This window comes from Caretta caretta, chromosome 1 (assembly GCF_965140235.1).
Source record: "Caretta caretta isolate rCarCar2 chromosome 1, rCarCar1.hap1, whole genome shotgun sequence".
NCBI classification, from domain to species: Eukaryota; Metazoa; Chordata; order Testudines; family Cheloniidae; genus Caretta; species Caretta caretta.
Window position 1 is genome coordinate 1,133,399 of NC_134206.1, and position 12,867 is coordinate 1,146,265.

General features: G+C 44.7%; 1 protein-coding gene across 1 annotated transcript; it reads right to left on the reverse strand.

Moving 5' to 3' along the window:
* Positions 1 to 1,444: 1,444 nt before the first annotated feature.
* LOC125641494 (olfactory receptor 52R1-like) lies at positions 1,445 to 2,392 on the reverse strand. Its single transcript, XM_048861578.1, has one exon. It carries the CDS (start codon positions 2,390 to 2,392, stop codon positions 1,445 to 1,447), a length of 948 nt encoding a protein of 315 aa, XP_048717535.1.
* Positions 2,393 to 12,867: the final 10,475 nt, after the last annotated feature.

Sequence of the window (12,867 nt, forward strand, 5' to 3'; positions counted from 1 at the left end):
TATCATTTGTTCCCACATGAAGGATAATCAGTGGATTCTTTCTTGCTCCCTTTAGGATCCTTTTCAACCTCAGGTCCACATCCCGTATCTTAGCACCTGGATGACAGCACACCCTTCTATTCTCTGGATCAGCTCTGGTTACAGACCTGTTTATTCTTGTCAGTAAGGAGTCCCCGATCACTCTGTTTGGCTGGTTTACCTTCCATCCTGAGTTTACAGAGGTGATTCTTTATTTAAAAAAAAAGTAAAAGAATCACCTCGGTAAACTAAGAATGGAATGTAAAGTTACAGGGTAATAAAAGATTTAAACACAGAGGACCTTTCTCCAGGCTTAGCTTCAAAGTTACAGAAAACAAGAATAAAACTCCCTCTTAGCATAGGGAAAATTCACAAGCTAAAACAAAAGAGAATCCAACACCATGTTCGGCATGTCCCGAGGGTCTGTTTTCCAGAACCTGGAAGTGGGTGACAGGGGATGAATCACCTGATGATTGCCTGTTCTGTTCATCCCAACTGAGGCACGTGGTATAGGTCACTGTTGGAAACCAGGATACTGGGTCTGATGGACCCTTGGTCTCACTCAGTAGGGTGATTCTGATGTTCTTCTATAGACCCAAGATATATCTGTCCCCCACTGTAACACCCTAATTTCACTAATGCCAACTTGCACACTGTAAATAAACACCCCGACTTTCTAAATAAGCCAAAAATCAAGCTAATCCCATCTCAAAACAAGGCCATAACAAGCCAATCCATAAAAGTCTCCAATACTATGTGACTAGAGCCCCCCGGCATGCAGTCTGGGACTGTGGTGGGCCCGCTGTGCACCCCTGAAATCTCTCCTCCCTTGCTCCTGCTTGCCCCTCCCTTCCCCAAGATGCCAGCACATGTTAGTACCAGAGCTGAGTGGGTCTAATATTTATTTATTTTTCATTCTTTTATATAGGAATTAGATGCAGTGCTCCTGTGAGCTAATGGCTAAGTTATCTGCCAAACAGTTAGAGTTTCTGAGTGCCTAAATAGTCCCTTGTATCATGTTTAAAATTGTCACCCATATCAAAACCTTAAATGTCTCCCTTGCACCTGGGGAAGGGGGGAGGAGGGAGAAGGTCCAGCGATTGTCAAGGGGAGGGTAAGACAGGAGCAAGTGACAGGGACAGGGCCTTGAGTGGCAGAGGCAGAGCCAGGCAGGGCATTGGTAGAAGAGGAGTGGCAAAAGGGCCTTGGGGGTCTAGTAACAAACAATTAGAAAGGTGACAACTCAATGAGTTGTACACAGACCGATTCCCCAGTTTGTCACACACTGACCCTGCACAATAAGTTCAGGAAAGGGATTAATGTCTCTCAGTGGTGCCCAGTAGTGTTAGTGAAGAGGGCCCAGCACCATGTCACCAGCAAGCTCTGTTTGGAGCTGGGCCTGAAAGACAGAGGACCAGTGAAAACTTTAGGTCCCTTTACAAGTAAAGAGCTGGAGCAGCGTGTCCCGAATATGTTTGGTCCCCAACCCGTAGATGATGGGGTTTAACATGGGGGGCACCAGGAGGTAAATGTTGGCCATGAGAACATGGAAATGCAGGGGCACATTCTGGCCAAACCGGTGTGAGAGGATGGAAAAGAGAGCTGGGACGCTAAAGGCTAAGAAGACACAGAGGTGGGAGCTGCAGGTCCTAAAAGTCTTGAGCCTGGTGTCCTTTGTGGGGAGGCTGAAGATGGCCCTGAGGATCTGGGTATAGGACACGGTGATAAAAAACACATCCAGACCCATCACCAAGAATGTCACAGAGAGGCCGTAGTAACTACTGACATGGGTGTCAGCACAGGCCAGCTTCACCACGGCCATGCCGTCACAGTACGAGTGGGGGATGATGTTGGTTCTGCAATATGGCCACCGCCTCGCCAGGAAGGGAGTTGGCAGTACGACCATGCAGCCACGCAACACCACGGCCAGGCCAATCGTGGCCACCACAGGGTTTGTCAGGATGGTGGAATGTCTCAGGGGATGGCAGATGGCCACATAGCGATCAAACGCCATGGCCACGATGATCCCAGATGCCATCACTGAGAAGCACTGAATGAAGTACATCTGGGTGAGGCAGGCACTGAAATCGATCTCCCTGGAATTGAACCAGAAGATGCTCAGTGTTTTGGGCAGGGTGGACGTGGACACAACCAGGTCGGTGACGGCCAGCATGCAGAGGAAATAGTACATGGGCTCATGAAGGCTCTGCTCCATCTTGACAATAAATAGGATGGTGAAGTTCCCCAAGATGGCTATGGCATAAATGGCACAGAAGGGGATGGAGATCCAGATGTGGGCCGTCTCCAGGCCAGGAATGCCCAGCAGGATGAAGGTGGAGGGGTTGGTGAAGTTGGTTGCATTAGAATCTGACATGGAGTTGGGGAGAAGGTATCCAAATCCGAGGCAGAACGGTGTCTCCTGTTTGTACTGTATGTTCCCTTGACTTTCTGTACGTGCCCAGGGTAATGGTCTCAGTACAAATGCCTGGATGGAGAGACAATGTGAATATGAGACACTACATGCACTACTGGGGGCTGTTCTAATGGGTGTAGCAGATTGGCCGCTCTTCACACACTGAAAAAATGACATTTTCATTATTCAGAATAACTGACCCTACTCCATGTGTCACTAATTCCTACACATCATGGTGTGGGAAAATGTAATAGGCACCATCATCAAACATGAGTGTGGATATAGGCTTTCCATCATTGTTCCTTAGTGCAATGAAAGCCAGGTTAGATAGTCCATGCAGTAGGCCTGTGGCTGCGTCCCTGGAGGCTGGATAGCCTAGTAGCTAGAATACCGAGTAGGGGGGCAAAAATGGGGGAGGCTGGCTGCCTTCTCCCACTTCTTCCTGGCCCAGGAACTCCAAGCCACTTTCTATCCAAGTCCTTAAATTTGGAACGTGGGCCCCAAGAGTCCAGATTCCTCAATAGGGTCCCCCCATTTAACCAGAGGGAGCGGTTAACTGGCTCCTGTGATTTGGTGTCATTGAAAAACACCTGCTCATTTGTAGAAGTGTCCAAAACAAAGACAATGTTCAGATGTCTAAGGAATGGGATAGTGAATAACATGGTCTGGACATGCGCTCAGTTTTGATCGCTCAGTCTATGTAAAGGATACAGCAGAGAGAAAGGGGATTTCTGAGACAAGCTCTGAGAATGGGGGAGGCTGCCTGATGCAGACGGACTGAAAAATCTGGAACTGTTTCGTTTAGAGAAGAGACAAAGAAGCACAGAGTCATAGAAGATGAGGGTTGGACGACACTTCAGGATGTCATCCAGTAAAATGCCCGGCTGACAGCAGGACCAACACCAACTTGGTGTTGCCAAGTGACAGAAATGCCCATTCTGCTTCTAACCCTAACCACTAACTAATCTTTAAAACATGGCCTTTTCTTCCTTCCATACAGCATAGTTTTAAAATAATGTTAAATTTAAATTAATGCAAAATTCCTTGTTACTAAATTAATACAACAAATTTTGCAAATAATTATATGAATTTTATCAATTTTTATTAAAAGTTTTAAATAACAAGGCAATAACTTGCTTATTTAAATGTTTAACCCTTTTGTTTATTTTGTTTTTTTGTTTGCCTTATTTTGTATAGTTATAAATAACATTCTGGCACCATTTGTTTTTAAGTGTAAGTTGGTCCTGTATGTCATGTGTGTGGCCTTGTGTTGTGTGTGTCACGTAACTACTTTTCATTATTTTTATTTTGTTGCAACAAAATGTCAATTTTATTCCCTTTTAAAAATATTTATATATAAGTGTTAGCAAACTATTTCAATGTTGTGGTTGGGGTATAACCACCGTAATATTATTAATACAATTTTTTTTCAAAGTTCAACAAGGTCTCCGTTATAAATATATGCACATCGATTTCTGCCTCATCAAACAAAGCAATCACAAACAAAAATAGTTCTCTTTTATTAATCACAGTTTTGTTTTTTATTTTTAGTCAAAGAAATAGAACGGTGGGGAACCTCAATCGTAAGAGTAAGGTAATATTAACAAAATGTCAATTTCTTGTTTGGGCTTTTTATAAATTGTTTTCACTTTTGAATATAGTTATAAGAATGTCATAGCAAAAATGTTTTAAAATAACAATTTATGTATAAAGCTAACCAAACAATTTCAACTGGTTTCCACCTTCGTCTTCCAAACACCACCAAGCATCATAAAAGTATATTACTCTCAAAGTATTTGCATGGATCTGTATTTAAAATTTATTTTGGTTTCATTTTGTAGTTGGTTTAATTTTATACGCTTTTCTTTTGTTATCTTATGTTAATGGGAAGCAGTGGTTGTTAAAGTTTGTGCTTCGAAAGAGTTAACGAGAGTGAAATCGGTATCACACGCAAATTAACTCTAAAAAGCTTGGTGTGAATCATGCTATTGACTCTTTTGCTAACACAGAATGTCCAGCAGGAAAAAACAACAAAACAACACACCTTCCCACAGCAGGTTTTAGAGTTACGCATTTTATCTAGTATAAAATATTAATGCTGCACCTCAAGTGAAAACTAATGTCTACACAACAATTGCCAAAGTACAGCTTGTGTTATAAAAGACTCGGTCCCTATTACATTGTCCCTATTACATTGTAAACAAGCTACATTAAACTTTGTATTAAGTTTGGGTTACTGAAAACAAAAACAAAAAAGAAAAAGAAAAAAACAAAATACTTCATGATGCTAACTAGCAAAAGTTGTTTAAGTTGCATCCCACAGACCAAAGACACCAGAAAATATCAGTCTACAGTGAAGCAACCTCCCAAGCATCAAGAAAAAAAAATGGAGTGCTTTATAAACAGGAGACTGGTCAAACGCTCCCTCTGTCTACCATATACGGACAATTAAGTTAACAGTCAGCTGAAAACAACTAGCTGGACCAGGATAAAGGGTCATTTAATTTCAACTTGGTTATGGTGTAAAAACAACGGTGTTATTGCTGTATGATTGTTTTATTGTTGTACTTTCGTAGGATTGCTGTATTGTCGGATTGCTGTATTGTCGGATTGCTGTACAACACTTACAATGTGCATAACATTGCTCAACTGTTGAACCAACGCACGGGTATAAATCAACAAACGAATGGCAGCAAACAATGGGAAGGCAAGCGGAAAACAAAGTGGTAAACAAACAAAAAGTTGCACAGTAACTACAAAGTGGGTAAACAAATTGCCTGTTCGCACCAGGGTCAGTGACACTGCATCCCAAGTGAGGCACATGTTATTCAAAACAATCTTCTTCAGTGTATAGTTGATAAATTGGTTACTGTCCATTCAGGTGGTTGTCTGGAAGATGGCATCCATAAGAAACAACTGGATCTACATCAACTATTGGCGTATCACGGAGCAGTTCAACCCATGGAACAGAGAAGCAGCCGCTCCTGTTTCCTGCCCAGTGAACGTTACCAGAGGGTGACAACCAACAGTCAGGACACCCTACAACACAATGGGCAGCCCTGTGTCGTAACTAATTACAATAGATTTATATATAATGGCCTCAGTGGTACTGTCACTTCTCCAAATTTCTGGTTTACTTCTCATACACACAGCAGTGTGGGACACATCGCCCCAATCCTAGTGTCCCAGTATTTCAACAGACTCAGCCTACGACGCCTAACGATACAAACGGGAACTGTCATTGCCCCAGTAAAAGTGGGTTGCTCTCTGCAGTACCACAAGGGCCAAATTACAACAACAGATTGGAAAAGAATTGTCATGCTTGGTTATAAAGTGCTGTTCTATGTACACATGCATACTATACATAGATGCCCATATACACTACAAATATACACTCCATATCCATATTATTCATATATATTAATTATTTGGGAGTGCCTAAGGCTCAATCACAATACTACATTTCTCAGTCATCGTCCCGGGCCTAACATTCCCAGGCCCACCATAAGGGACTAAAAAATAATTGGATAATAAAATCTGCCTCTCAGTCGTGCGAGGGAAAGAGCAGACTAAAAAGACCGATGGGGCATGAGTGTAGGGATGGTAAAATAAGGTAAACACATAGAATCATAGAACCATAGGGTTGGAAGGGACCTCAAGAGGTCATCTAGTCCAACCCCCTGCTCAAAGCAGGACCAATCCCCGACTAAATCATCCCAGCCAGGGCTTTGTCAAGCCTGACCTTAAAAACTTCCAAGGAAGGAGATTCCACCACCTCCCTAGGGAACCCATTCCAGTGTTTCACCACCCTCCTAGTGAAAAAGTTTTTCCTAATATCCAACCTAAACCTCCCCCACTGCAACTTGAGACCATTACTCCTCGTTCTGTCATCTGCTACCACTGAGAACAGTCTAGATCCATCCTCTTTGGAACCCCCTTTCAGGTAGTTGAAAGCAGCTATCAAATCCCCCCTCATTCTTCTCTTCTGAAGATTAAACATCCCCAGTTCCCTCAGCCTCTCCTCATAACTCATGTGTTCCAGTCCCCTAATCATTTTTGTTGCCCTCCACTGGACATTTTCCAATTCCACATCCTTCTTGTAGTGTGGGGCCCAAAACTGCACACAGCACTCCAGATGAGGCCTCACCAATGTCGAATAGAGGGGGACGATCACGTCCCTCGATCTGCTGGCAATACCCCTACTTATAGATCCCAAAATACCATTGGCCTTCCTGGCAACAAGGGCACACTGCTGACTCATATCCAGCTTCTCGTCCACTGTAACCCAAGGTCCTTTTCTGCAGAACTGCTGCCGAGCCATTCGGTCCCTAGTCTGTAGCGGTGAATGGGATTATTCCGTTCTAAGTGCAGGACTCTGCACTTGTCCTTGTTGAACCTCATCAGATTTTTTTTGGCCCAATCCTCCAATTTGTCTAGGGCCCTCTGTATGCTACCCCTACCCTCCAACTTATCTACCTCTCCTCCCAGTTTAGTGTCATCTGCAAACTTGCTGAGGGTGAAATCCACACCATCCTCCAGATCATTAATGAAGATATTGAACAAAACCGGCCCCAGGACCGACCCCAGGGGCACTCCACTTGATACCGGCTGCCAACTAGAGATGGAGCCATTGATCACTACCCGTTGAGCCTGACAATCTAGCCAGCTTTCTATCCACCTTATAGTCCATTCATCCAGCCCATACTTCTTTAACTTGCTGACAAGAATACTGTGGGAGACCGTGTCCAAAGCTTTGCTAAAGTCAAGGAACAACACGTCCACTGCTTTCCCCTCATCCACAGAGCCAGTTATCTCGTCATACAAGGCAATTAGATTAGTCAGGCATGACTTGCCCTTGATGAATCCATGCTGACTCTTCCTGATCACTTTCCTCTCCTCTAAGTGCTTCAGTATTGTTTCCTTGAGGACCTGCTCCATGATTTTTGCAGGGACTGAGGTGAGGCTGACTGGCCTGTAGTTCCCCATATCCTCCTTCTTCCCTTTTTTAAAGATGGGCACTACATTAGCTTTTTTCCAGTCGTCCGGGACCTCCCCCGATCGCCATGCGTTTTCAAAGATAATGGCCAATGGCTCTGCAATCACATCCACCAACTCCTTTAGCACTCTCAGATGCAATGCATCCGGCCCCATGGACTTGTGCTTGTCCAGCTTTTCTAAATAGTCCCGAACCACTTCTTTCTCCACTTCTTTTTGTGTTGCCCAGTGCAGCAGTCTGGGAGCTGACCTTGTTCGTGAAGACAGAGGCAAAAAAAGCATTGAGTACATTAGGTTTTTCCACATCCTCTGGCACTAGGTTGCCTCCCTCATTCAGTCAGGGGCCCACACTTTCCTTGACTTTCTTCTTGTTGCCAACATACCTGAAGAAACCCTTCTTCTTACTCTTAACATCTCTTGCTAGCTGCAACTCCAGGTGTGATTTGGTCTTCCTGATTTCACTCCTGCATGCCCGAGCAATATTTTTCCATTAGTTGCCGGAAGAAAGCCTCATCCACCTCATCCCCCTGGTCTGGTGGTCAATAGCAGACTCCCACCACAACATCACCCTTGTTGCTCACGCTTCTAAACTTCATCCAGTCTCTCAGGTTTTTCTGCAGTTTCATACCAGAGCTCTGAGCAATCATACTGCTCCCTTACATACAGTGCAACTCCCCCACCTTTTCTGCCCTGTCTGTCCTTCCTGAACAGTTTATAACCATCCATGACAGTACTCCAGTCATGTGAGTTATCCCACCAAGTCTCTGTTATTCCAATCACATCCTAATTCCTTGACTGTGCCAGGACTTCCAGTTCTCCCTGCTTGTTTCCCAGGCTTCTTGCGTTTGTGTACAGGCACTTGAGATAACTTGCTGTTTGTCCTGCTTTCTTAGTATGAGGCTTGAGCCCTCCCCTCTCGCGCTCTCCTGCTTGTGCTTCCTCCTGGTATCCTGCTTCCCCACTTACCTCAGGGGTTTGGTCTCCTTCCCTCCGTGAACCTAGTTTAAAGCCCTCCTCACTAGGTTAGCCAGCCTGCTTGCGAAGATGCTCTTCCCTCTCTTCATTAGGTGGAGCCCATCTCTCCCTAGCACTCCTCCTTCTTGGAACACCATCCCATGGTCAAAGAATCCAAAGCCTTCTCTCCAACACCACCTGCATAGCCATTCGTTGACTTCCACGATTTGACGGTCCCTATCTGGACCCTTTCCCTTCCACGGGGAGGATGGACGAGAACACCACTTGCACCTCAAACTCCTTTATCCTTCTTCCCAGAGCCACGTAGTCTGCAGTGATCCGCTCAAAGTCATTCTTGGCAGTATCATTGGTGCCCATGTGGAGAAGCAGGAAGGGGTAGCGATCCGAGGGCTTGATGAGTCTCGGCAGTCTCTCCGTCACATCGCGAATCGTAGCTCCTGGCAAGCAGCAGACTTCTCAGTTTTCCCGGTTGGAGTGGCAGATAGATGACTCAGTCCCCCTGAGGAGAGAGTCCCCGATCACCACCACCCGCCTCCTTCTCTTGGGAGTGGTGGTCGTGGAACCCCCAACCCTAGGACAGTGCATCTCATGCCTTCCAATCAGCGGAGTCTCCTTCTGCTCCCTTCCCTCAGATGTATCATCTAATCCACTCTCTGCATTAGTACCTGTGGAGAGAACATGAAAACGGTTACTTACCTGTATCTGTGTTGCTGGTACATGGACGCTCCCCTTTCTTCTTCTGGAGGTCACATGCTGCCAAATTTCTTCACTGTTCTCTTGTCCCCGCTGCGCAGCCTGCTCTGAATCTTCAGAACGTTGTGTCTGTAGAAGTATATCCTGACGTCTGTCCAGGAAATCTTCAGTTTCTCTTATGCAACGCAGGGTCGATACCTGTTGCTCCAGACCTTGAACCTTCTCTTCCAATATGGAGACCAGCTTGCACTTTGTACAGACAAAGTCGCTTCTGTCCAACACAGCCTCCCAAATAACAGTGTTTAGCCCACTGGGTTATCTTTAGTCCATGCATTATGCTTTTCTGGGACGATGGGTAAACATCCTCCGCATAAAAAGACAAGAAGTGGGGGAATGTAGTAAGATGAGGCTCTGAAACATAAACCTCTGTATCAGAGGCCCGGTATGAGGCCTGAGTCCTGAACTAAAGTGATGGTCAAGACCTTGCTAACATAAAGCAAAGTTAAACTGTGAGCCAGAGGCAGGCCCTGCTCACAGAAGCTGGCAAGAAGAGGGCTAATGTTGCAAAAATACACATCACTAAAAGGTACCAGAACATTCGGACACTTGCACATTCCACGCAGATAACAAGGAACAGGCGGACCCATCGTAAAGATGGGCAAAAGGGTACTATGATGGATAGAGTTGTTTTGTTTGAACCAACATGTACAAGGTGAGAGACGACACCTGACTGCGTAGAGGGGTTGCACCTCAATACGTCGGGAGTGATGAGTAACTTGTTTGTACCTGTGTATAAGAATACAGCCCTGGGGCGTTGTCTCTGTCTGGCCTAGGGGGCAGTGGTAAATCCTGCCACTGATTGAGCTGTGTCCATTGTCAGGGAGCACATATGTACTAGCAGAATGGTAGACATCTGATCCAGGGAGCTTGAGACTGTGTTTCATCTGGCAATAAACCTGGCCGGGTGCCTTCCCCATAGGAGGCGAGATTAAAGAGACTAGGACTTTTCAGCTTGGAAAAGAGGAGACTAAGCGGGGATATGACAGAGGTCTATAAAATATGAGTGGTGTGGAGAAAGTGAATAAGGAAAAGTTATTTACTTGTTTCCACAATATAAGAACTAGGGGCAACCAAATGAAATTAATGGGTAGCAGGTTTAAAAGAAATAAAAGGAAGTCCTTCTGCACACAGCGCACAGTCAACCTGTGGAACTCCTTGCCTGAGGAGGTTGTGAAGGCTAGGACTATAACAGGGTTTAGAAGAGAACTAGATAAATTCATGGAGGTTAAGTCCATTAATGGCTATCAGCCAGGATGGATAAGGAAGGGTGTCCCTAGCCTCTGTTTGTCAGATGATGGAGATGGATGGCAGAAGAGAGATCACTTGATTTCTTACCTGTTAGGCTCACTCCCTCTGGGGCACCTGGCATATAGGACCCATTCCAAACCCCTAATCATTTTAGTTGCCCTTCTCTGAACCTTTCATAATGCCAGCATATCTTTTTTGAGATGAGGGGACCACATCTATATGCAGTATTCAAGATGTGGGCGTACCATGGATTTATGTTAGGGCAATAAGATATTCTCTGTCTTATTCTCTATCCCTTTTTTAATGAGTCCTAACTTTCCATTTGCTTTTTTGACTGCTGCTGCACTCTGCGTGGACGTCTTCAGAGAACTATCCCTGATGACTCCAAGATCTTTCTCCTGATTAGTAGTAGCTAAATTAGCCCCCATCATATTGTATGAATAGTTGGGGTTATGCTTTCCAATGTGCATTACTTTACATTTATCCACATTACATTTCATTTGCCATTTTGTTGCCCAATCACTTAGTTTTGTGAGATCTTTTTGAAGTTCTTCGCAGTCTGCTTTGATCTTGACTATCTTGAGCAGTTTAGTATCATCTGCAAACTTTGCCACCTGACTGTTTACCCCTTTCTCCAGATCATTTATGAATAAATTGAATAGGATTGGTCCTCGGACTGAACCCTTGGGAAACACCACTGGTTACCCCTCTCCATTCTGAAAATTTACCATTTATTCCTACCCTTTGTTCCCTGTCTTTTAACCCATTCTCAGTCCATGAAAGGATCTTCCCTCTTATCCCATGACAACTTAATTTACATAAGAGCCTTTGGTGAGGGACCTTGTCAAAGGCTTTCTGGATTCTATGATTTAATATTCTCACCTTCAGCTCACAACATAACTCCCCTAATGCAGCATTCACCTTCACTCTTCTTGGACGGTTCCCAGTTAAATTCTCTCTCTTTGGGCCATATGATAGAGGAGAACATAGTTAAAGATTGGTTTCAGAGTAACAGCCGTGTTAGTCTGTATTCGCAAAAAGAAAAGGAGTACTTGTGGCACCTTAGAGACTAACCAATTTATTTGAGCATGAGCTTTCGTGAGCTACAGCTCACTTCATCAGATGTTTACCGTGGAAACTGCAGCAGACTTTATATACACACAGAGAATATGAAACAATACCTCCTCCCACCCCACTGTCCTGCTGGTAATAGCTCATCTAAACTGACCACTCTCCAAGTTTAAATCCAAGTTAAACCAGAACATCTGGGGGGGGGGGTAGGAAAAAACAAGAGGAAACAGGCTACCTTGCATAATGACTTAACCACTCCCAGTCTCTATTTAAGCCTAAATTAATAGTATCCAATTTGCAAATGAATTCCAATTCAGCAGTTTCTCGCTGGAGTCTGGATTTGAAGTTTTTTTGTTTTAAGATAGCGACCTTCATGTCTGTGATTGCGTGACCAGAGAGATTGAAGTGTTCTCCGACTGGTTTATGAATGTTAGAATTCTTGACATCTGATTTGTGTCCATTTATTCTTTTACGTAGAGACTGTCCAGTTTGACCAATGTACATGGCAGAGGGGCATTGCTGGCACATGATGGCATATATCACATTGGTGGATGTGCAGGTGAACGAGCTTCTGATAGTGTGGCTGATGTTATTAGGCCCTGTGATGGTGTCCCCTGAATAGATATGTGGGCACAGTTGGCAACGGGCTTTGTTGCAAGGATAAGTTCCTGGGTTAGTGGTTCTGTTGTGTGGTATGTGGTTGTTGGTGAGTATTTGCTTCAGATTGCGGGGCTGTCTGTAGGCAAGGACTGGCCTGTCTCCCAAGACTTGTGAGAGTGTTGGGTCATCCTTTAGGATAGGTTGTAGATCCTTAATAATGCATTGGAGGGGTTTTAGTTGGGGGCTGAAGGTGACCGCTAGTGGCGTTCTGTTATTTTCTTTGTTAGGCCTGTCCTGTAGTAGGTAACTTCTGGGAACTCTTCTGGCTCTATCAATCTGTTTCTTTACTTCTGCAGGTGGGTATTGTAGTTGTAAGAAAGCTTGACAGAGATCTTGTAGGTGTTTGTCTCTGTCTGAGGGGTTGGAGCAAATGCGGTTGTATCGCAGAGCTTGGCTGTAGACGATGGATCGTGTGGTGTGGTCAGGGTGAAAGCTGGAGGCATGCAGGTAGGAATAGCGGTCAGTAGGTTTCCGGTATAGGGTGGTGTTTATGTGGCCATTGTTTATTAGCACTGTAGTGTCCAGGAAGTGGATCTCTTGTGTGGACTGGACCAGGCTGAGGTTGGTGGTGGGATGGAAATTGTTGAAATCATGGTGGAATTCCTCAAGGGCTTCTTTTCCATGTTAAAGATTGCAACTGAGTACATTCCAAGGAACACACAGGGAACAATTCCCACACAGTAATCTCGATAAATACTCAGTGCTTCAGAGGAGTTAATTCCCCAAAGCTGAAG